At 37.3% G+C, this 24,890-nt stretch overlaps 1 protein-coding gene across 4 annotated transcripts in view; it reads left to right on the plus strand.

Annotated features, from left to right (window-relative positions):
- The window catches only part of LOC129725644 (synaptic vesicle membrane protein VAT-1 homolog-like), a 96,866-nt gene that overhangs the window by 67,607 nt on the left and 4,369 nt on the right, over positions 1-24,890 (plus strand). For all 4 annotated transcript variants that reach the window (XM_055681691.1, XM_055681692.1, XM_055681693.1 and 1 more), the window contains exons 5-8: positions 9,753-9,968; positions 23,888-24,033; positions 24,089-24,248; positions 24,309-24,822. In XM_055681691.1, the coding sequence (XP_055537666.1) occupies positions 9,753-9,968; positions 23,888-24,033; positions 24,089-24,248; positions 24,309-24,822 (1,036 nt within the window). The remainder of the gene's footprint in view (positions 1-9,752; positions 9,969-23,887; positions 24,034-24,088; positions 24,249-24,308; positions 24,823-24,890) is intronic.

A 24,890-nucleotide genomic window follows, 5' to 3' on the forward strand; every position in this document is an offset into this window, starting at 1 on the left:
CTCATATAAAAATAATTACCCGGTGTACAACTGGTGAATAAGACACCAAAACGATTGAAATTTCATTACTGAGTATTCAAAAATTGGGGAATATTAGAAATAAAGATTGAGGGAAAACGCATACTGAATTGTTCAAAAAGACATCGGAACACAGTCAAAAAGTCTTCTTGAAACTGCAAATTGGTCGATTCTTCCCAAAATTTTCTTAAAGAAGCTAAGGACAAAACAATGAAGTCGTATTTTGCACGGTTTATGTTCACGTGGATTTTTCAGAAAGGTCGATTTTTACGCATTATGTGTTGTAATGTTTCCAGTTTAGTTTAGTTTAGTTCAGCGTGTCGGTTGAGTTTCCTGTATCTGAATCAGGGTTGCAAATTTTCACAGTCAGTAGATAATCGACCTTTAGTTGAAACTGAAAACTGCGAATATCAGTTTCAATACGAGTAAAATACCTTCAGTCATGATAATGCTGACTGGCAGCATTAGTATGATTTCGCACACACTATATTACTTTAGCGATTTTTACGCGGTGGAGGATGAAGAAGTTTACCTATTTCATCGACTTCATGCAATGGATTGGCTCAGATCAAATAATTTCGATGTTAAACAAGATGTATAATTTATTCCACTGACATTTACACTGATAATTGTCTTGTGTGACACTCAATATCAGGTTGAAGAGAGTGGGAGAAAAACTGCTGTTGTGTCATATTCATTTTGCAGTGTCGAAATATTGCAACACTGATCCGAATAAATTTTTTTTAATTTTTTTCTCTGATTCTTGTCTTGACTCACAGGCGAAAATAACACTGCTCTTGAATCTTTTTCAAAAGTATTTAGCAGCAGATACGATTAAAAACTTTTTACAAATCAACGTTTTCTCGCGGACTCGTTACGTGCTACGCATCTCCTGCATAAATAGTAAAAGGCAGTATCTAAGACACGACCGCATAACTGACGTAGAATACGCACACTTCCAAGCAAAAAATATTTTTGATTTTCTAGTTTTTAAAGCAGCTATTGGACGGATTTCGGCTCACTAACTGCTTCAATTGAAAGCAAGTGATCGTCTCTAAAAGGACGGTTCGGTTAGTTTTCTACGAAGCTGGGAATAATGCATTTTTTCTTGTTTTCTTCGAAGGCAGAACAGCTTCGGAAGAATATTTCCCTAGGCGATTATTGACGCTAGATAGAAGCTCGTTCACTTTCTCGTCATTGCGAATTGCCACTTGTAGGCTAATTCTCGGTCTATTATCTCTAGCAGCGTTCCCCACCAATTCCAAAACTTCCGCAGTTAGGTACATTGCAGCCGTCAGATCAATAGGTACTCCTATACCAACTCCTATGCGCACTAGGGTGTCCCAAAAAATCGATGTTGAAAAAGTCAAGGGGCTCAGCCCTAAATTGAAAGATAAAGTTATTTATAGCATTTTTGTAAAACGATTCGACTTTCTGAAAAATCGTTTTTAGGTTGCCCAAACGTGATTTATGAAAAATGACTTTTTCAAGCTACAAACCCACTCTTTTGCACTTTTTTCAATTCTGTTCGATTCCTACATTTTTCCATATATTTTTTTGTTTTTGTGGGGTTGTTTTTGAATGTTTTGTATGGTTCAGTTCAACATTGCATTTAGTTTTTTGACTCCGAGAGCCCATTAAATACACAGAAAAATTAATCTTCCTAATAATTTTTAGATAAAACCTTTCAAAACACAAATAAAAAAAATTTTGATCAAGAACTGAAATTTTCATCGTACAGTGGGATTTACGACGAAAATTTACATGAAAAAAGATACTTGATATCTTATCGGGGAGCTGTGATATTGGCATTTTTATATATGATGAAAAACTATGCATTTTAACAAATATCTTAAATAACTGTTTTATTTTGAGAGATAGAAAATAACAATGTTCAGAAAACAAATGCATTTTTAGATGGCTGATAACTTAGTAGAAGGTTCAAAACTTCGGAAAAATTTGCGAAAAAAGTTAGAACGGATATTGTGATTTTTAGTGCCTTCTAATAGAAAACTCAATGTTGCTCGTAATATATAAGAGATAGAGACACGATGTCTTCGGTAAAGTTTCTTGTTTTAATATAACTTAAAACTTTGTTCAAGACACCTTGCGTCTATTTTATTCTGATTAAAAAGTAAATTTTTTATCTCACTCATTGGTGGATTGATCACCCATCTTTCTACATCAAAAGATGCATTTTTGATCCTGAAACTTCTTTGAATATACCTTATGGCTATAATCAACATTTGAGTCAATATTTTGGAAATTATACGCACAAACGGCAAAATAAAACACTGTGCAATGGAGATATTGAGCTTTAGTAGCATTTTTGACAAAATGCATAGTTCTCCATCACACGTTAAATCGTCAATATCTCAGTCCCCCGATAAGATATCAAGAATCTTTTCTCATGTAAATTTTCGTCTTGAATCCCGCTTAGCAGTAAAAATATCAGTTCTTGATCAAAAAAATTTTTTATGTTTGTTTTGAAGGGTTTTATCTAAAAATTATGAGAAAAATTCACTTTTTTGTGATGTTCAATGGGTTCTGTGAGTCAAATAATTGAATGTGATGCTGAACCAAACCATGCAAAATATTCAAAAACAACCCCACAAAAATAAAAAAATGTGTGGAAAAATGTAGGAATCGAACAGATTTGAAAAAAGTGCAAAAGAGTGGGTTTGTAGCTTGAAAAAGTGATTTTTTCATAAATCACGTTTGGGAAACCTGAAAACGATTTTTAAAAAAGTCGAAATGTTCTACAAAAATGCTATAAATAACATTATCTTTCAATTTAGGGCTGAGCACCTGAGACTTTTTCAACATCGATTTTTTTGGGACACCCTAATGCGCACCCACGTGGTAGGAAAGTAATCAAGAGGAACACGAAGAATAAATGTGACCTAGGACTAATTTTAAAATATACACCTGAATCGCACGAATACCAGTAGACGAATGAATGATGATGTAATGAAATAACCCCGTGCGATTGGCTTGAATATCTATTAAGAGAACTCACGCGACAAATAGGCGGGGCCACGCACACAGTATTATGGAAAAAAGTTGGGCTGCGTTGCGCGTTGTTTATTAGGTATAAAGACTAACGTTACGCGCGAAGTGCATTACTTTTCCGTCAACTATGCAACCGTCAATAAGCACATCCTGCCTGCCAAGTACAAAGTACAATTGGCCTTTCTCAAGGCCACAAACACTTCCCTGAAGCAATGCTGAAATTTCTTATCTTGCAAATTTCTATATATGGAGCTCTATATTTATTTCAAGCGATTTAAAATTGACGCAAAAAGTGTCTTTTTACTAATTGTGATTATATTTTAACTATAGAGCTAGTTTGAATTATGGTTGAAATTTGTTTGTTGTTATTATTGATTCGGTTAGTCTGTGTAATACAAATTAATCAGCTAGATTGAAGCAACTACACAACTCGGAAGAACCGTTTGATAAATAAGTTTAAAAAGTGTGTCACAATATAAAGAGAATATGAACACAGTACAAAGATAAAGACGAGGAAATAGTGGAGAAATTGTAATATTTTCGATCGTTGCTTTTGGTCTGTCTGTGGTCAAAAAATGGACACTAAGAAGAAAAGTGAGATTTTAAAGTTTTTACCATTATTAGCAACGTTCTAGCGAGTAGCAGGAAAATAATAATTATTTGAATTGAATAATTTTGAACTAAAAAAACTACGGAATGCTGCAATCAAACGAGTGTGTGTTGCAGCAAAAACCAGATAAACTCTGCTCACTACTGGTCAATCCAATTTCCAGTAAATCATCATTTTGCTACAGTGATTGGATGACCAAAGCAGGCGAGTTTTATATGACTAAAATTCGTTCAGTGGTCAAAGTTGTAAGCATTTGAAATCTTTCATTCTGCCGCTTTAGTCTATTTTCGATATTTCGGAATGGGCACCCTATTAATTCTACGTGTTCTACGTCAAAAGCGGTTTTAGTGTATCGACCTTATAAGAGACACTCGTCGCAAATTGCGTTAGGTAAATAATCTTATCATGGGAAGGAAGAAAGCGCACAAGTAACGACTTAGGGTTATTTTTTCTTCATGCTTGAAACTGCTCAACAACTATTCTTTAGAGAATGCTTCAAAACCGAACAATTCGTTGGCGATTCGGTTCGTCTGGAATGAATGTGATGATTTTTCATACGATGGGATAGCAAGCGAAGCATGAGGTTCGCGTAGGAAGGCTCAAGTCTCAAATTATTTTACGAACGAATCACTACTGATACTAGATACGATTACATTATTATACTTGTATCCATGAGAGAGTTTCGTAGCCGTAAGGTTTCAGAGTCCGCTTTGACAAGCGGGTGGTCGTGGGCTCGAATCTTAGCCATTTGATGTTAACGGACTTTAAGCATGCGTTTATTCTCAGGCTCCCTTCCTTCACGTTGAATTCTACAATACCTCGACAAATACCTCTTGACAAAAATAAATCCCTCTCACAATAAAATGGGCCAGGGGGGCATTCAGTTGAATCCTCTCCAAACAATTGCAATTAGCGGATAATATTAGCCGAACGTAGCGAGGCTCAGAAAAGTAAGCATAAAAAGGAAGGTCATACTCACAAGCACGAATTTTAATAATCATGTCACTTACTCTCAATGTGATTGATGTGACGTTGATAATAATAGAAGTGCGGAATACAGCAAACACCCGGGCGATATCACTAAAGATCAATGTTTCTGGTCGCAGTGATGAGTCCATACAGGAACAAATCCATCAGAAAACCCCACTTCAAACAACATTCACAATTAATGTATGTTTTGCTTAACTTCCAAGAGTTGACATTTTTTACAGTGTGTACAAACCTGAAAAATGAATCAAAATTTGACAAAAAATACCAATAATATTTGAGAATATGCCTGTGGAGCTGCCAAGAATACTCTTATAATAAACTTTGAAGAATCTGAACATTCTAAAAACATCAATAAATAATTTAAAAATCCCAAAATGCCAACATTTCTGAATTTTAGTTTTAATTTAAATTTTTTTTTATTTTAAAGACAAAATAGTTGAAGAGGTTGTAGAACACAGCCGTTACGGTTAACGTAGAATTACGACAGCTTGTCTTATGTCGTTGCAATTTGCAAAATGCTATAAGTTTGGGAATACACTCGATAGGGGTTAATCCACTTAATGGCGTGAAGTGCTTAATTTCAGTGATAATTCTCTTTCAACTCTCTTTTTTTATTAATTGATTGATAACCTTGAACAGAAGCGTTGATTTTGGATTGCCATTCACCGATGGCACGGGATAATTCTTGTTTTCTTGTTATTCCCCACTCCGCACACACTGCAATCAAGCGAACAAGACATAACGATCATAACACACGCAACTGGCCGAATAACTGACGCGATAAACCTGGACAAAATTACATCTGGACGTGTTCAGCAATGCTATGCAGTGCTTTGGTCCGCCGGTTGGTCCGTCTGCTGTGGAACAGCTGCGATCGAATGACTCGTCTGCTCAGTCATACTGTCTGCTGCGGGTCGAGCCGGTTTCCAATAAGGGTCAATCAGTTATTCAATGCAGACAGTTCAAAAGATGATAAATTTTTTTTTAGTTTCTGTTCTTCACGTTTGAATACACTTGATTCACATTTCAAGTGATTTAGCGAACTGCTGTGCCTCTTTAGTTTAGTATATCATTTCCTTGCTAATTACTTCAAATTTTATATATACGTTTTCGTGAACATCCACTGATTAATTTCAACAACAAAGTTAACCTAATTAAACCTACTGTATACAAAAATTTACATTTGGGGGGGTAGGGGGTCTCTGATGGTAGTGTTAGTATTAGAATTGAATCTTTTACTCGCGGTTGACTCGACGGTTGGTTTCATACAATTTCACTTGATGGAAGTTGGATTCAAAATTTGATAGGGAAGATCGTTGGGATCACTCTGTCCGACTAAAAAACCTCCTGAACCTAACTTCGGGGGTATCGTTTTCGGCCGTTTCATGCTCAGTGTCAGTGGCAGTCCAAAATAAATCTGAGGATCTTGTGTTGGATTTTATGTAGTTTGAATTTGTTCGTTTGTGCACAGGTTACCCAACCGTACTCAATTTCAGGTCTGAAGATATGTTTGAAGATAGCCAGCTTATTCTTCAGAATCACCCATCGGGTAGATCAGAGATGTCTGATGTCAAAATGTTGAAGAAAATTGGACCGAGAATACTTCTCTGGGAAACCCCGGTACCAATGTTAAAAGTGGCTAGAGCATGTGTTATTGAGACGGAACTGGAATGTTGTAGCTCATGGATAATTTTCACCAGGAAAATTAGAAAGTTAAATCACTGCAGCTTACAGACCAAGCCATCATGCCAGACATTGTAGGACGCCTTTTCGATATCCAGCATTGCCATGGCAGATGTTTTAGCGACAACGTTATTCCGCTTTTCGAATAGCTTGGAAAAATCATTTAAAAAAATGGTTACCATTTTTTATAACTTTATAGGCTATCTTGAACGATATAAACAAATTAATTGTTGCATCTTATGTAACTTCAACTCGATATGTACATTTGAGCGACTTCTTCTGGTTTGCTTTAATCATAAAACATTCCCTAAATTCTAGCAATATCTGCGACCGAATCAATCAGAAAGTTTAAAGAACTGAAGCGAAGACCTTTTTGTCTTTCTCCTAGAAAGGTATAGCAATCACTGGGAAAACCAAAGGTATAAAAGTGGTCCCAATGGCCGAATGTCATATACCACTCGACCTCTTTCGACGAACTGAGCATTTTCTGTATGTATGTATGTATGTGTGTATGTGTGTATGTGTGTGTGTGTGTGTATGTGCAACTTTTTTTTCTCACTCACTTTTCTCAGAGATGGCTGGACCGATTTTCATAAAATTAATTGCAAAAGAAAGGTCTAATTGCGCCATAGGTTGCTATTGAATTTCATTGTAATCGGATTTTTAGTTTAGAGATTATGTATCAAAATGTAAAAATCACGAAACATCAATATCTCAAAAACTACACAACCGATTTCAATAATGGTTTCAAATAATCGGGCTGTCTCCAGAACCCTTAACTTTTAAATTTCGTTATGATTGAACATATGGTTCAAAAGTTATGTAAAGAAAAGTTATCCTGAGGTTGTTTAAACTCACTCATTTTTCTCAGAGATGGCTGAACCGATTTGCACAAAATTAGTGTCAAATGAAAGGTCTAGTTGCCCCATAGGTTGCTATTGAATTTCATTGCAATCGGATTGTAACTTTGTCGGTTGTTTATAAAAATGTGAAATCACATAATGAAAGTAAACATATTGACTTTCTCCTAACGATCACTGGCTAATTAAAAGGTAGAAAAGTGATCCAAATGGCCGAATGTCATATACTACTTGACTCAGTTCGACGAATCGAGCATTTTCTGCATGTATGCATGTATAGGTGTATGTTTGTGTGGGGGGGTGTACGTGTGTATGTGCACCTTTTATTCGCACTCACTTTTCTCAGAAATGGTCTGACCGATTCTTTCTACCTTGGTGTCAAATGAAGGGTCCGTTTAGGTTGCTATTGAATTTCATTGTGATTATACTTTTAGTTTTGGCGCTGCGTCAGAATGTAAAAATCGCTCTTATATCTCAGAAGCCATGAACATAGTTGAATTCAAATTAATGGGCTTTTAAACCCTTAAACAATGAATTACATAATGTTTAAACATGTGGTTTGAAAGTTATAAAAAGAAACGTAACTCGCAGACTGTTTGAAACTACAGCTGCGATCAAAATATGTGGCCTCAACATCGTTTAAATTTGATATTGTACCATTTCAATGTTTGCGGCCTTGCTCGGGATTGAAGTTGAAATTGAAAGTCATTTCTATCATTTCACTTTTTGCCTTTCTCCTAGAAAGGTATAGCAATCACTGCAAAAAATAAAGGTATAAATGTGCTCAAAAGGGCCGAATGTCGTATATCACTCGGCTAAGTTCGACAACCTGAGCATTTTCTGCATGTGTGTGTGTAACGCTCTCCCAATCTCTCTCGATTTTCTCAGAGATGGCTGGACCGATTTCAATGAAATTAATTGCAAATGAAAGGTCTAGTTGCCCTATAACCTATTGAATTTTATTGTAATCTGATTTCTAGTTTAAAGGTTATGTATCATCTTGTTGCCCCATAAGACCCTATTGATTTTTTTGCAATCGGACTATTACTTTGCCTGTTATGTTTAAAAATGTGAAATCTAGCTATGAAAACAAACATATTCCGAAGACTACTTGGACTCATTCACTTTTCTCAGAGATGGTTGACCCGATTTCCATAGAATTAGTATCAAATGAAAGGTCTAGCTGCCTCATAACACCCTATTGAATTTTACTGTAATCGCACTGTAACTTCTGTAATGTATCGAAATGTGTAATGTATCGAAATGTGAAAATCACGAAACTTCATTATCTTAGAAACTACACAAGCGATATGAACAATATTGATATCAGATGAACGGGCTAGTTAAGGGTTAACTGATGAATTATGATTGAACACGTGGTTTCAAAGTTTGGCTGCCCTATACGTTCCCTTTTCATTTGATTGTGATCGAACTTAAGCAACCGGTATGTTTTAATTTGTAAAACAATGAAAGTCTATCATCTCAAGTAATACAAGACTTTTTTGAACATAACTAGTGTCCTACAAACGAGTCATCTCTCAAACTTACAAATAACAAACTTCATAACAATTTGATATGCTGTTCAAAAGTTTTGGAAATAAAATAAATTCAAAGACTATTCAACACTATACCGTGCTGGATCGAAACCCGTACAGTATCGAAATCCGTACACCTTGATGTTTTTCGTTAGTTTTAAGCATTATAGAAATGGAAATTCATTTTTATAATGCTTAAAACTGACAAAAAACATCAAGGTGTACGGATTTCGATACTGTACGGGTTTTGATCCAGCACGGTACCTGCTTTGATCAGTATAAATGGCCTCAACATGATTTAAATGTGGTATCGTACTTCTGAACGTTCCCGGTATCGCTCGTGATTAAATTGTTCGAAATTAAGAGTCATTTCTTTTATTTCGCTATTTCTTAAACACTAACATTACGTCAAATTTCATATTTTATACTTTAATTACAACATCAATATTTTAGAAGCCAAAGAGTGAATATACCCCTTTATTGGATTTAAGCATTCATGTAAATCTATTTTTACAAATAATAAGTTTGAATGAGAAAGGCTGAGTCTGACCGCTAGGTGGATTAATTTAGGTTTTTTTGTAGACATAGCATATACATTTTTTTTCATCACCTCCACCGTAATAAATCCAAAATCTACTCAGTTAGATAATGTTCACGTCTTACTGATGTAGAAAACACCCGACGAAAGTCTTCCCTCTTATTCGTCTGCGGCTGGATCTAAAGATTCCTTTCACTCCTCGTTATGCAATATTGTCACGTCTAATCGCCCGACAGAGCCTCTCACATAAGAACTTTTTCATGAGCTTATAAATTAGGACTCATCCGGAGTGTTCCGTGTAATTTGATAAGGACTAATTCATAGCCATATTTTTTTTCTTGTTGGTCTGTGTTGGTGCGTTAGGTAAAAGACTATAAATAATCATTCGTATGTGCTTATCTGGACGAGGGTGTGCGCAAAAACCTTGTATCTGTCACTGTAATACTGTAACCAGAGTTTCATTAAATCTAATTCTCGTCCTTTTTTTTCTTGTTTTTTATTTGTAGGTCGGCGACCGTGTTGTAGCGCTACCAGAATTCCGTGCCTGGTCCGAGCTGGTGGCAGTACCCACCAAATACGTGTATCAAATTCCGGATGAAATGACATTCCAGGATGCGGCTGCCATCGTAATGAACTACCTGATCGCCTATATTCTCATCTTCGATCTCATTTCGCTGCGGGAAGGCAAATCCATCCTTTTGCATTCGGTTGGCGGCGGTGTGGTAAGTACAACATATGAGGAACCTGTTCCCATCTTTTATCCCTTTTCATGTGCTCAATCAGCGAATCGCAGCAAAGGTCATGAACGCGGAAGCATACCCATGTATGATAGATGATGGTGCTTGTGGGACGGGAAGAATTTTCGCCCAAAAAGAACGTGACACGTTCAACTGCTGTGGAATTAGCAGAGCTGCTCGTGAGAAATAACTTCGGAGTAAATTCAACCTTCCTTGCGTTTCGATCTATCAATTCGGAACAAACTAGACCCATTCCGATGATTCCAATGATGGTATAAAATGTTTGCAATTATATCAACGCTGATTCCTAGTCTCAATGACGATGCGCAAATCGCCTGGAATGCAGCATGACAATAATTTTATTACTCATTCATCGCACTTTGCTAATGCTCGATAAATAAAGTGCTGTTTTCCCAACAAAACGATCGAAGAAGGCGGGAAGCTGTTGAGTCAACAAGCCGTCGGATGGGAAGGGAGGGGTGACCCTTATTTATTTGCGTTGATGTAAAACAATATGTCTGATAAAGCGAAGAAGCTCTTTTAATAATTGTTAGTCACCATCGCTGCGGTATCGCTTCGGCCTAGTGCACCGCCCGGCCCAGCCTAGCTCAGGCAGTCATGCGCTTCTGCTCTACTGTGGACGGCCGTGTAGCAGCAGCGCAAACAAGAATTTGTTACAAATGGAACAAATATTGGCTTGACTAACTTGACTGGCTGACTAACTGACGCGGTTGGCTCTGTGATAATGCGGAGTGCATGACGGGTGTAAATTAAGCGATTAAAATTGCAGGAATTGTTAATACAGGCTGGAATAAATACGAGAGTTATTCAGACTTGACTGATAGTGGACGGTGGAATAATGGCTTGATGTTATTTTTCGGTTTGCCTTTTCCACAAATTTACGATCGATATCCAGTAGATAAAGACAGTCTAAAACCGAATGAACAATGAAGGAAAAGTGCGAGCTACTGATTTTCAACTCACCCTCTGTAACATAATACAAAACGACAAATCAAATGAACCGCGCTGCTATTATTTATTTCCACTTTCCAGTCAGGTAACGACGGCGCCCGACTGTCTGTCTGCGTCCGTTTTCTCACCCACGCTCTATTGGGCTCCATTTCTCCAACTTGCAATATTCTATCGACGTTGTCGTTGGGTACTAATGGCCATGGGCGCCGCGAAATGTGCCTCCGTTGTGGAGTTTTCTGTTAAACCCCAGAAGCACTGTACCCTAGTTGATAAACCTGATTGGAATCGGAAACGGAAAGGCTATATCAAACCGCATTTGGGTTTTCACCAGTGTGCCGACAGGTGCCAAAAAGTGAAAACATGTTTTTTTTTTTCATTTAAATTAGATTCTAGATGATTTTGCTGAATATAATACCTCAAAGCGACCTTCAGCTAGTTAAATTCGAGCTACATCGTTCCAGCAACATTCTTGATCAAAGCTTCGTGTCGACCTAACAAGTTAGATGTAGTAATTTCTTCGTGATTCGTGAAACCTTGTCCCAATTTTTACAGCCTGGGTAAACACACGATAATGGTGCAACGTAATTGGGCCTCACCCGTTACCCTATGAAGAGCATAGACCACTACGGGTTCCTGGCTCCAACACCGTGCCGGTAGTAGTAGCGGCGTCACTCGAGGTGCCACCGGGACTATCCTTACCCTGTAATTAGTGGTTGTTATGCTATTGGCAGGGATTGGAAAGAGAGAGCTGCGGCAACGGTCGCATCGAATCAAGTGTGACACCGGAAAAATTGAATGCTTATGACATTAATGGGCTACTTTCACTGCTGCACCGGCCGTACCTCTTCTCTTTCCGTAATTGGGTCCGATATTGTGGAATTGACCTCGCATCACCACGGTTGCGGTGGTCTGGTGCTCGGTGTCCGCTGACAGCCGAATATGTGCTTTGTTGCATGCATGTGTACTAGGTGGTTTGCCTTGCAGCTAGAAAGTCACGCCCGTGTTAGGATGTTCTTGACATAGTTGTACTACATGGTTTAGTAAGGACTTTTACTTTTTAAACAGTTTACACTTTAATTGTTTGTATTGACGATAATATTCTGATTAAGTCGTTGCAAGAGAAGCTTATTTGGACAACAATTGGAGGAAGTAGAGAAAACAATCCCTCCTTGGTGTTGTTACTGACTTAAATGGCCGCCAATTAAAGTGGTTTGAAAATATTGTTGTCAGAAAACTCAACAGGGCACGTGCCGAAATGTTAACATTTTTATAGGTGATATAGGTAATTTCTTTGCTGCAGGTTGCATCGGAGTTATTCAAGTACATGTCAGTTTTTTCTTCTTCTTTAAAGCTAACTCATTCGTAAATCGTTTATTCCATTTCAAACATTATTTTTATTATTGCTCAAGTAATGTTTATGGGATTCCGGGCATTGTCACTGCGACACTAGTGGGAGTCACCTACAAATAACTTTTACTTTTCGAAATTTGGGTAACATAAGCTGTGAAAACTACCCACCATAAGCTTGAAATCGCTTTACTGAGTATAGTAACACTCAGTTTGAACATTGCAACACCCCCAAAAAGTTAAGCATCATCTGGAATAGGCAGATATCTCTGGTATACGTCTATCTAGAAAGTTGCGGTCGTCAACTAGTTCAAAAGGTCAAGGGCTTCTGGATGGAGGACAAGTTAGTACGGGATTTGTTATAGATTTTTGCCTTTCTCCTAGAAAGGTATAGCAATCACTTGCAAAACCGAAAGTATAAAAGTGCTCCAAAGGGCCGAATGGCATATATCACTCGACTCAGCTCGACGAGCTGAGCATTTTCTGTATGTGTGTGTGTGTGTGTATGTGCAGATTTTTATTCTCACTCACTTTTCTCAGAGATGGCTGGACCGATTTTCATGAAATTAATTGCAAATGAAAGGTCTCTTTATCCCATAAGACCCTATTAAATTTCATTGTAATCGGATTTTTAGTTTAGAGGTTATGTTTTAAAATGTAAAAATCATGAAACATCATTATCTCGAAAACTACACAACCGATTTGAACAAAATTGATTTCAAATGAACGGGCTACCTAAAAAACCCTTAACTTTTGAATTTCATAAAGATTGAACATGTGGTTCAAAAGTTATGACAAGAAACGTGTTTTGAAGACAGTTTAATCTCACTCATGTTTCTCAGATGGTCAAATGGAAGGTCTAGTTGCCCCATAAGACCCTATTGAATTGTTTTGCAATCGGACTATTACTTTGCCTGTTATGTTTAAAAATGTGAAATCCAGCTATGAAAAGGAACATATTCCAAAGACTACTTGAACTCACTCACTTTGCTCAGAAATGGCTGACCCGATTTCCACAAAATTATTGTCAATTAATAAGTCTAGCTGTCTCGTAACACCCTATTGAATTTTACTGTAATCGGACTGTAACTTCGTCTGTAAAGTACCAAAAGGTGAAAATCACGAAACTTCAGTATCTCAAAAACTACACAACCGATTTGATCAATATTATTATCAGATGAGCGGGCTAGTTATGGGTTAACTGATGAATTATGATTGAACACGTGGTTTCAAAGTTTGGCTGCCCTAGACGTTCCCATTTCATTTGATTATAATTGAACTTAAGCCACCGTTATGTATTAAATTGTTAATAAAACAACGAAAGTCTATTATTTCACATGACTTATTTGAACAGAACTAGTGTCATACGAACGAGTCATCTCTCAAACTTACAAATAACAAACTTCATAACAATTTGATATGTGGCTCAAAAGTTATGGAAAGAAAAGAAATTCAAAGACTATTTAAAACTATACCTGCTTTGATTGATATATTTATGTGGCCTCAACATAATTTAAATGTGGTTTTGTACTATTTGAACGTTCCAAGTTCATTGATTCCTTGCGGTTTGTTTGAAGTCTGCAAATGCACGACGAAACGGCCATAGGATATGATCAAGGTCAAATAACAAATCGTTTGAAATGATTGGTTTTATCGAAATGACAACATCCTCGACTTTTAGCTTCTGTACATCGCCCTGATTCTGAATATATTCATATTGGGTGGTATTCGGTCATTTTCAGCAGATTTTCTGGCATCAATCTGACACCGGAAATACCCATATTGGGAGGTATTTAGTTATTTTGGTTGTTTTCCAGAAACTAACAGTGGTCGTCTTTAAATTCAAAATGGTGTCAAGGGTCAATGTTTGGTTTCTATGCATCATCTCGATTACGGAAATATCCATGTTGAGTATTATTCGGTCATTTTCGACTGTTTCCTATAAGTTGCCATTTAGCGATTCAAAATGGTGCCTGAGGTCAATTGTTAGCTCATTGCATCATTTTGGTTCCAGAGATACTCATATTGGATGGTATTTGGTTATTTTATACTGTTTTTCACAAACCGGAAGTCACCATCTTGGATTTCAAAATGGTATTTAAGATAATTTCTGGCCTCTGAGCGTCATTCTTGTTGAAAAAACACCCATATTGGGTGTAATTTGATCATTTTCGATTTCAGCTGCTGTGTATCATTCTAGATCCGGAGATACTCGGGTTAGACGGAAATCGGCCATTTTTGGCTGTTTCCAGAAACCACAAGTTGCCATCCTACAATTCATAATGGTGTCTGAAGTCGATTTGTGGCTCCAGTGCATCATTACGATTCCGAAAATACCCATATTGGGTGATATTTGGTCGTTTGCCGCTGGTTTTCCGTAGCCGGAAGTCGCCATATTAGAATTCAAAATGGTATCTGTGGTCGAATTCAGCTCCTGTGTATCTTTCTTGTGGTCCCCGTGGCTCTGTGGTTAGCGATGTCGAGGATCTTTTTGAGCTGGAAGTTTTCTCGACTCAGCACTGGGGCGTATCGTTGTACTTATCCTTCACATGCAAAATGTGCCAAAAACAATATCCAAAATGTTTCCTGAGGTCGATTATGGAACATATTTGTTACCACTAAAAACATTCACCTGCCAAATATGGTTCCATTTTGTTGATTAGTTCGCGAGATGTGCAGAAATTTGTGCAGAAACATGTGCTTTCATAAGAGGGAGGGGCGTCGAACCATTATGGACATATTTATTACCCTTTAAAACATCCACATGCCAAATTCGGTTTCATTTGCTTGGTTTGTTCTTGAGTTGTGCAGAAATTTATGTTTCAATTGTATTGGACCCCTCCTTTCCAGAAGAGGGAGGGGTCTCAAACTATCATAGGAACCTTTATCGGGACCAAAAACCCCTACATACAAATTTTCACGTCGATTGGTGCGGTAGTTTTCGAGCCTATATGGATCGAACAGACAGACAGACTACATTTTTATATGTATTGATTACAACATCAATATTTTAGAACCTAAAGAGTGACATACATTTATTGGATTGAAGCGTTCATGTAAATCTATTTTTAATAAAATGAAATAAAAGTTTGAATGAGAAAGGCTGGGTCTGACCGCTAGGTGGATTAATTTAGGTTTTTTATCAAATAACGGGTTTGCAATAATTCTATGTTCTGATTTCCTTGTAAGTAAACGTAACCAAATACAATGTCAACAGAAATGAACAATTAGTTGCACGAATTAACACAATGTTAAAATTCAAACATTCTCGCATTTTTTCTTGCCGCACCCTGTAGTATATATGTATCTCATTTCGTGTTGAGATTGGCAGCCAGCGGGACCGGACCAATAGAGCTCTCACAAAGGCAACGATATAACACGTATCATGTCGGATGGAAGCACTGGGGTCTTTTTTTACGCAGGTTATTTTTATGCGGTTTTTTTCATACGCGACTTTTTTACGCGATTTTTTACAATAACGCGGATTATTTTAACGCGGTTTTTTGAAATAACGTGGATTAGTTTTACGCGATTTTGAAGATTATTTTTACGCGGTATCAAATAAGTTTAGTATAAGTAAATCCAATAATGTAAAAATCAATCGTATGGTTCATGACAACAAGGTATTCTGTTTTATTAATTTAAATAATCCATATTTCTAATATTTGCTGTTATTATCAAAAAATAAGCAATTTCCGTTGATTCGGGAAGAAAGAACAAAAATACATTAATAATTGTACAACGATACGAGTCAGGGTCGATGCGATTTACTTCCGTTTAAGCAACGAAAGCTTAACGTGTGTGTGTGTGTGTGTGTGTGTGTGTGTGTGTGTGTGTGTGTGTGTGTGTTTACAATTCATCTTCCACTGGCCGGCAGTGCTTTTATGGAAAAACTATCTGCATCCATTCCTTTTTATATTTTAATATTTTAATATATTTCGTAATATATGAATGCAAATATTTTTAGCCCTGGAACTGAAAGGTGACAGCTCTATTGTTCATCCAACAATGCCTGGTAATATACGTACATTCCGAGATCGCCTTCATAAACATTAAGCCCCCCATGAATACGTTGTTTTATCTATTGGACATAAAATTGTATTCACACTTCCAAACTAATTTGCATTAGGGGCCCGTATTTAATATTACTTGATCATATAAGCTTTGATGTCTCTAATATAATTTAGAACGATCTTACTAACTTCTTCTTCTTCCCTCCTCCTGTTATGCATCCAAATGCCTGAGTATGGAATAAAGAAATTCTTCGTTATTAGTGTTCAGAGCTGCCCAACTTTTCCATGGCAGCTCATTCGTTTATCCGACAGCGAGCAAAACGAAAACACGTCACATGCCATGATCATCCTCCAGTCCGCGTTCCTCAGCGCGCCTTCTAAGTGAGCGAGTGAGAAAATCCCAAAATTGGTTTCGAAGATGTTCCGAAGCCGCTTCGCTTCAAGTATAGCAGAGCCCTGGTTTGAAAGTCTACACCTAATACACAATAACTATAACAAAATTTCAATAACGTCGGGTAGCAATCACTAGACTTCAACTTTTCTTAATTATTTTGTAAATTCTCTTCTGCACAAATAACCACATTTTAACCAAGAAAATGCATTAAATTGAGTCAATTACATTTAATTCCGATTATGTACACTGTTCAAAATCGTATACACATATTTTGTTCCGAAATATCACGCGAGTGAAAATATTTCACGTCCGACCTCAATCTAAGAAACGAAGGCTTAAACATGTAGCATAATTATTATAAAAAAGTTATTGTCATGTTCTTCAATGAATTTTCATTTTGGAAGCACTAAGAACTTATTTTGTGTTTTTGGCCTTTTCTGGCCTTTAGAAGGGGTTCTCGGCCATTCTGAGCTCAATTTAGGATCATTTTCTATTTTGGCCTTTTCTGGCCTTTAGAAGGCGATGTAATGTGGATTTACTGCGAGTTTAACCAAGCATTAGAAAAGTTAATTGGTTTTTGAATCCGGGTTTATTACCTATTAGTCGCAAAGATTCCGCAAAACAACGTTATATGCGATGAAACATTCACATTGGTCATACAAGCTAATGATCTATCATAATATCTTGTGCGATGTAAGCGGTGCAAACATTAGCGGCATCTAGTTATCATAAATTCAGTCGTTTACGGTGTTATAAAATGATGCCTTTTGCGACTAAACATGAGACTTTTGGTTTTCGCGTATATTCATCACTTTGTGGAATTAATAAAAGTTTGAATATACATTATATGAGTTTATCTGTATTGCTGTGTGAGTATGTTACACTCATCGCAAGAAGTTCGTAACACAAAACCATATGCGATAAAACACTTGGTTGCTCATACAGCTATACGATAGTGATGTACCATAGAACTTTATACGAGGTAACCCGTGCAAACATATGCGATTTTTAGTTATCTAGGCTTGTTTTCATGAGTTTAGTCATTAAGGGTGATACAAAATGATAGGTTTTGCGACTAAATTTATATGCAATACGACGTGATACTGGAGATTTTGCTTTATACGTATAATCATCAACTTGTGAGTTTACTATGAGTTTGGACAGGCATGATATGAGTTTATGTATATTACTATGCGAGTATGTTACACTCATCGCAAGAAGTTCGCAAAATAACACCATAAGCGATTAAACACATACGTTGTTCATACAGCAATACGATACTGATGTGCCATAGAACTTTCTACGAGGTAATCCGCGCAATCTTATGTGACTTCTGGTTGTCTGGGATGTGTTTCGTTTTTAATCGTATCGTATTTTTAGGGTGATTCATTTAATTAATTTTAGTTATACTGTAGCGTAGATAATTATGATAAATTTAAGAACTTAGGTTTAGGTTTAGATTAGGGTTTAGTTTAACTAATTCTAGATTTAATATTTAGCTTTGAGTGAATAATATTTTAGATGCATTTTGAATAATTATGATACAGATGACTTTTTGGTTTATTTATGGTTCAACAATAAATTTCAAAACCCTCTTTTGTATATTTTTGGTCACTATTTGGTCACTATCTGGTCTCTATTTGGTCACTATTATAATGAAAAAAGTCACTAAAGTCACTATAATTTTGCTACTAGCCTGATATTTCACGAGAAAATCGTAACCAAATATCGCTAGCGGCGAAGATGTGTTTCGTGGAAGTTCTTCGGCCGGGAAAAATATCTAGATGTGTGAAAGTGGCAGTTTAATTTTTGTCAAAAAAAAAAAACAAAAATGTTGAGTTTTTAATGGAGTGATTCATTCATGCGAACAAAAAAACTTCAACGTTCAAGGTAAGTTAACACAAATTGAGTTTCTGAGTGGAATATAAGCAGTAGAGCTTGGCAAACTGAATCCTGCCCACAACGCATATCACCTGACGAAGCCGTCAGTTACCCTATATATATATATGTTAAATACGGGTCAATTTTTTTGATATTGATATGTCAAATGAATTGAAAGTCTGAGAATAATAATAAAATCTATTAGATTCTAATATTATTTTGAGGCGGGGCTTACCGAATGGAAATTGACTCCGGAATGCGCTGCAAGTACTCAGTCATTCTGCAAAGGGTCTTTGGAAGGTCGGTAGAGCTAACACCTTCTAGGTTCCGAAAACAAGACAGACGCAGAAACAAGAATCAACAGCATTGTCTTTTTTTCACCCTATCACTGCCAGACAGTGGAATCTAGAAGGTCATACATACATACATACATACATACATACACTAAGAACTTATTTTGTGTGTTTCGTTACCATTTTTAAATCATTTTTCAAGTTTATATTTACTTACGTGCCATTATTTTTAATCGGATTTTGTTATTGAATGGAGTTTTCCTTGACGCGATTTATTTAAATTACGCGGTTTTTTTGAACGCGTATTTTTTCAACGCGGTACAACCAACCGCGTAAAAAAAAGACCCCAGTGTACCAAGAGTGCAACTGCTGTGTGTTGCATATTGGCGATGTGCGACTGGGAGAATATTCTATTCATGCTGGCGTTAGCTGATGGTAGACATGAGTATCAAGTTTTTAATTCTGCAGTGATGTCAAGCTATTACCGTCTTTTTTAAGACTAATTGATTGAGATACACTATTGTAAAATAAGTGTCTAAATCATATCGGTTGCCCGATAATCACAACCAGATTATTCAAACTAAAAGTGATTTTAATGAATCTTATGTCGTGTTGGCATATGAAATGCTAGCGGTGGCGATCATCAGTGTTTTGCAGCACGCATTTTTAGTTTAAAGTCACGACCGCAAAGTTGACGTAGAACTACTTGACAAATTTTACCAATTGGATTGCAAGCTACAATGCTTACACAAAATTAATAGAGAAACTTTGCATCGAACTTATCACTATCGAAGCGGGTCACTTTTTAGTGACTTGGCCACTATTTTCGGGCCATGCACTTGAAAGTAAGTCACTTTTTTCATCAAAAGGTCACTAAAGTCACTATTCCCTGAAAAACAGTCACTAAAGTCACTTTTTCAAAAATATTTGTCGAACACAGCCCTCAGCGCGAATAAAGCAGTTTGCAATACTTTAATTTCTCAAGATTTTTTGTCAGAGACAGTAATTCAATTTGAGCGTATGAGCGGGGGCCTAGTGTGGTTGGTAACGTCTCCGCCAACCACGCTCGACGCCTGGGTTCGAATCCCACCGCCGACATAGGTGTCGATGGTTATGAGGTGGCGTGATCCACTCACAACCAACCCAACTGGTCTAGATTCAATCCTAGCCGACACCGGGAGATTTTTTGAGGCGAAAAATCTCTGGGATCACGCCTTCCATCGCATGAGGAAGTAAAGCCGTTGGCGCCGGTCCGTTAATAAACGGGCCGTGAGTTAGGGTCCTGGGTGTGGAGTCGCCTCCCTGGGCGTCGGTGATTGGCCACAACAGTGGCGGAACTAGACCGACGGAAAATAAGCGAGAATAAAAAAAAAAAAAAAGCGTTTTAATGTTGACACAATTGAAAGCGTGAGAGAAGAATCAAGCCTAATTTACACGTACCATCTGCCACCGTCAACGGAACGGACCGTGCAAACTGTCGCTTTTGCAAGCGAAATGTTTTCAAATTACAGTTGGATTTATTCCAGATTTCAAACAGTTGTGGTTTACGCGCAGTTTCAGATGTTCTTCAAAAACATCTAGAATCTCAGCTCGTATTTTGTGTTTCCGGTAGTTGTCTTCCGTCGTTTTATTATATCCAGATGGATTTGCAAGCTCGCGTTTTTACTACTAAACTTTTCTGTTCTTTAAAGAAAAAAGAAGTTCCGTTTGATGAAAGAAATGGGGGAAAGAAAGCACGAAACAAAAAATTTGAAAATAACCATTGAAAGACAGGAGGGAGAACTAAGGTTTTTACGCAAGGAGGAAGACGAGAAAAGGCGAACTACGAATAAGTATGTTTCGATAAGCGTAAAAATTATTATATTATTGTATATTGTATAATAATAATGTATTTTTATATAGTCCAGATTGTATTTGAAAGCCAATGGTCGTCCTAAAAATTTCCTAAACCACTGGATCTTTTATGAAAAAACGTAACAACTAGCATTTAATGTTAACTATTTGACGACTTTGTACTCACTATTTGGTCACTATTTTTTATATTTTGGTCACTAAAGTCACTACTATCGCATTGCCTAGCCGCTTCGAGCCCTGCTCTAGAATACACCCACATACATAAAACATTCGTAACACTGGCGATTTTTTTTTTTTGGTATAGGTTAACCCGTGCCCCATCGTGTCCAACTGTTCGACAAATAATGAACGAAATGAGTTTTCTTCTTTTCAGCATTATCGAACCTCAAAAAAAAAAAAAATCCCATAAGAAACTGTCAAAAAGTTCTTTACAAAATCAATGCCGCATTTTTCGAGTGGGAACGAGATAAATGCAGAGCTGCGTAGGTGTACCGTCTTCATAAACTACTCGAACGGTGATTTTTTTAAGAGGATGGTACCATTCGAGTAGTTCATTTCGTACCAACTTTTTTGGAAAATTTCATCCTGAGTGTTAGGTACAAGTAATGAAACGAGTAATTGGGGTGTTTAGCTATATCAGTTTTTTGTATCATCTGAAAGAGCTGCATTTTCTAAGCAAAACATGATTTTCAAAGATTTTCTATCGTTGTCATTCAATTTTTAAATCACGAATTAAAACTGCTTGAAATCTGTTCGAAATAGCTACAATGACAGTTCTTCCATATACCAACTGTTATTGTAGCGATTTAGAGCGATTTTTATTCTTTATTTCATTTCTATTCTTCAGGAGCTCCGTAGCCGCAAGGTTACAAAGTCTGCAATCACAGTCTGAATCTTAGTAGAATCAGGCCATTTGGTTGTCAAAGGACTTTAGCATGGATTCATTCTCAGGCTCCCCACCACGTACCCTTCCTTCAAACTGAATTCTACAGTACCTCTGTTGGCTCTCCTAACAAAAATAAGTCCCTATTATAATAAAACTGGTGTGAGTAACATATGAAAGTTCTCTCCAGGGAATTGTAATTAGGCCTATTGTTAGGATAGTCAGAGGCTCGGTATAGTAGAGCAGTAAGCTTGAAACGAAAAGGTACAACTTACACACAAGCACGGATATGAATGGTAAGCGTATCATTTACTTCAATAGTGATACTGCCAATAATATGAAGTGCGGAGTACAGAAAACACCTGGGCAATATAACAATAGATCTAATCTCTGGTCGCAGTGATGAGTCCACACAGAAAAAAAAATTCTTCATATAAAAATCGAAGGACAATGATATAAAATTTTAAAAAATCACGTTTTGTTCAGAAAATTACACTCTTATAGCTGATATATAAAAATAATAAATCCGTGAGTAGCTAAACAACCCACTTTGTGACAAGTGTTTATGTAATGTGGTTAGCGATGTCGGTCGGTTAGCTCTCCCACACGGTTGTGGTGTCGGGTTCGATTCCCGATCAGGTCGAAGATCGAGCTGGAAATTTTCTCGACTCAGCACGGGGACAAGGTGTAGCGTTGTGCTTATCCTACAACATGCAAAATGTGGCAAAAACAATATCGATAATGGGTCGCTCCTGAACCACGTGGTCATATTCTGATCACTTTTTAGACGCGCAATACTTTCATTCAATTCGCTTTGTTATTATGCTCCCCAGTAGGCTTTCTGTCGTAAATGTAGAACGGCCGACGCGTCGGCTATTCCACACAGGAAAAATGGTCGAATAACAAACTTTATTTTAAGAATTATGTTTAAAAAAATCGCAGCGAAAAATTAATCTATTATTTAGGAACTCCAATCCAATCCTTATGTTACTTTATATTTGAATGGATCCTAATATGATCGTTTCAACGTTAAGGCTGGGGTGATAGTGATTGACTTTTTAATGGAATTTTCTATTTTTTTTTTATTAGGCTAAAATAAATGTTGGCAAGAAAAAATTCAGATAAATTGAAAATATAAAATTCAAAAAAATCTAATCACATTCTTGTAAGAAATACCTATGTTTTTTGACTTTAAGGGAGTTAGTCAAAACTAAACAAAAAACAAAAACATCTCTTGATGCTAACAATCAACTGATCGCAATTCGTTGATCTCAAGTGATTTTTGCACTGAAGGAACTCAAAGAAATCTTCGATTGAACGACACTGGGATAGATTCGTTGGGTTGGGTGTCTGGAGTACGAATGGAGTCGAGTGTGTTTTTTGACGTAATGTGATATTTTATCTTACCAAATCACATACTTTTCATCGGTATGGTGTTTTGAAAGAAACGGAATCATAATTTCGTTCAAACATTCGTTCTGGTATACATTTTGATTGATAGCCAAGCCACTAGGCTTTAAGCATGATTTAGACAAAAGGAAAAAATCCTTTTCTGTTTTATACTATGGCCGGTCTTCTACTACTTTCCTGGCGGATCATAGGTTTGCAGCAAATTATGCACAATTGAAACAGGAAGATTTTAGCATTCAAAATGGTTGAGCGTGTTTGTTGTGGAGTAAAAGAGGCTCTAAAAATCTAAATTTTAGTTGTCACCCGTTAAATCTGCCTATTCTAGGGATTTTAGGTGATGCTTAACTTTCAGGGGTGTTGCAATATTAATAATGTAGTTGGCCACGATCAGTGTAGATCAATTGAGAAAGGGATTTCAGGAATGTTAGTTACATACTAGCTGCTACAAGAGACCAAGTAATCCTTCGTTTTATCACAAGTATCGAAGGTTGAAGCTAGTGCTGGAGGACAGGAGAATCTGATCTGAAGGAAATAAAAATTGAAACACGTTTTTTTTTCGTGATATGATATGGCTTCACTGATACATAACGTTGTCATTGAATGTTTTAAATGGCCAAACCTGGAACAATCATAATGGCGCGCGAAATTTCTAGTGAATCATCTACTAACCCGAAACCCGAATACCATCTGGGTGTTCCAAAGGACACCCGCTGGAAATATCAAACAGCATGTTTTCTAATTTTTTTAGGGCAAAGAAAAGTTACTTGTCCGCTGCTCTATTTCGCTTTTGCAATGTCACTAATTTAATGCTATTTAAACATCACTTATTAAATTTTATAATGTTTTTCCATCCACAGGGCCAGGCTATTGTCCAGCTTGCACGCACTATCCCGAATGTAACCATCTTCGGGGTGTGCTCCAAGTCCAAGCATGAAGCGTTGGCCGCTACTGGACTCATTGATCATCTGATTGATCGAACCGATTATGTCAACGAAGTTAGAAAGTAAGCTTAACACATTTAGAGGATTGGAAAATATCTAACTTTTTCTCTATCGCAGGATCACAACCGAAGGTGTCGACATTGTTATGGATTGCCTGTGCGGTGAAGAGTGCAACCGGGGCTATGGACTGCTGAAACCGATGGGCAAATATATTTTGTACGGATCGTCTAATGTGGTCACTGGAGAGACCAAGAGTTTCTTCAGTGTTGCTCGTTCGGTACTTGAAACATACTTGGGGTTTTGAGATTTTTTGTGATGATTTATTTTTTACTTTTAGTGGTGGCAAGTGGATAAAGTGTCTCCGATTAAGTTGTTCGACGAAAACAAGAGCCTTTCTGGCTTCAATCTGCGACACTTGCTGTACCAGCAGGACGGTTCAGCGTACGTGCGATCCACCGTTGATAAGATCTTTGCCCTCTGGAAGGACGGTAAGGTTAAGCCGGTAGTGGACAGCATCTGGGCGCTAGAGGATGTCGCAGAAGCCATGCAAAAAATGCACGACCGTAAGAACATTGGCAAGTTGGTGCTGGATCCCGCCCTGGAACCGAAACCGAAACCGGCCACTCCGGCCAAGAGCAAGTCCAAAAAGCAAGCTAGCGAGGACAAGAGCAGCAAAAAAGATAAGGACGAGGACAAGAAGAGCGCGGAAAATGGTGACGAGAAAAAGGAAGGTGAGGAAGCTAAAACTGACGGTGAAGCCGATGCTGCTGGCGAGGCGGCTGTCGTCAATGGCGATAGCGCGGAAAAGTCGGACGCACCAGCTGCCACCAACGGGGATGCAACTGAAAGTGGTAAGTAATCAATTTTTGGTAAAAGTGTCCAAAAGCAGATTGCTGAAAAAGTTTTCTTCTTTTGTCTT

Source organism: Wyeomyia smithii, chromosome 2 (assembly GCF_029784165.1).
Source record: "Wyeomyia smithii strain HCP4-BCI-WySm-NY-G18 chromosome 2, ASM2978416v1, whole genome shotgun sequence".
NCBI classification, from domain to species: domain Eukaryota; kingdom Metazoa; phylum Arthropoda; class Insecta; order Diptera; family Culicidae; genus Wyeomyia; species Wyeomyia smithii.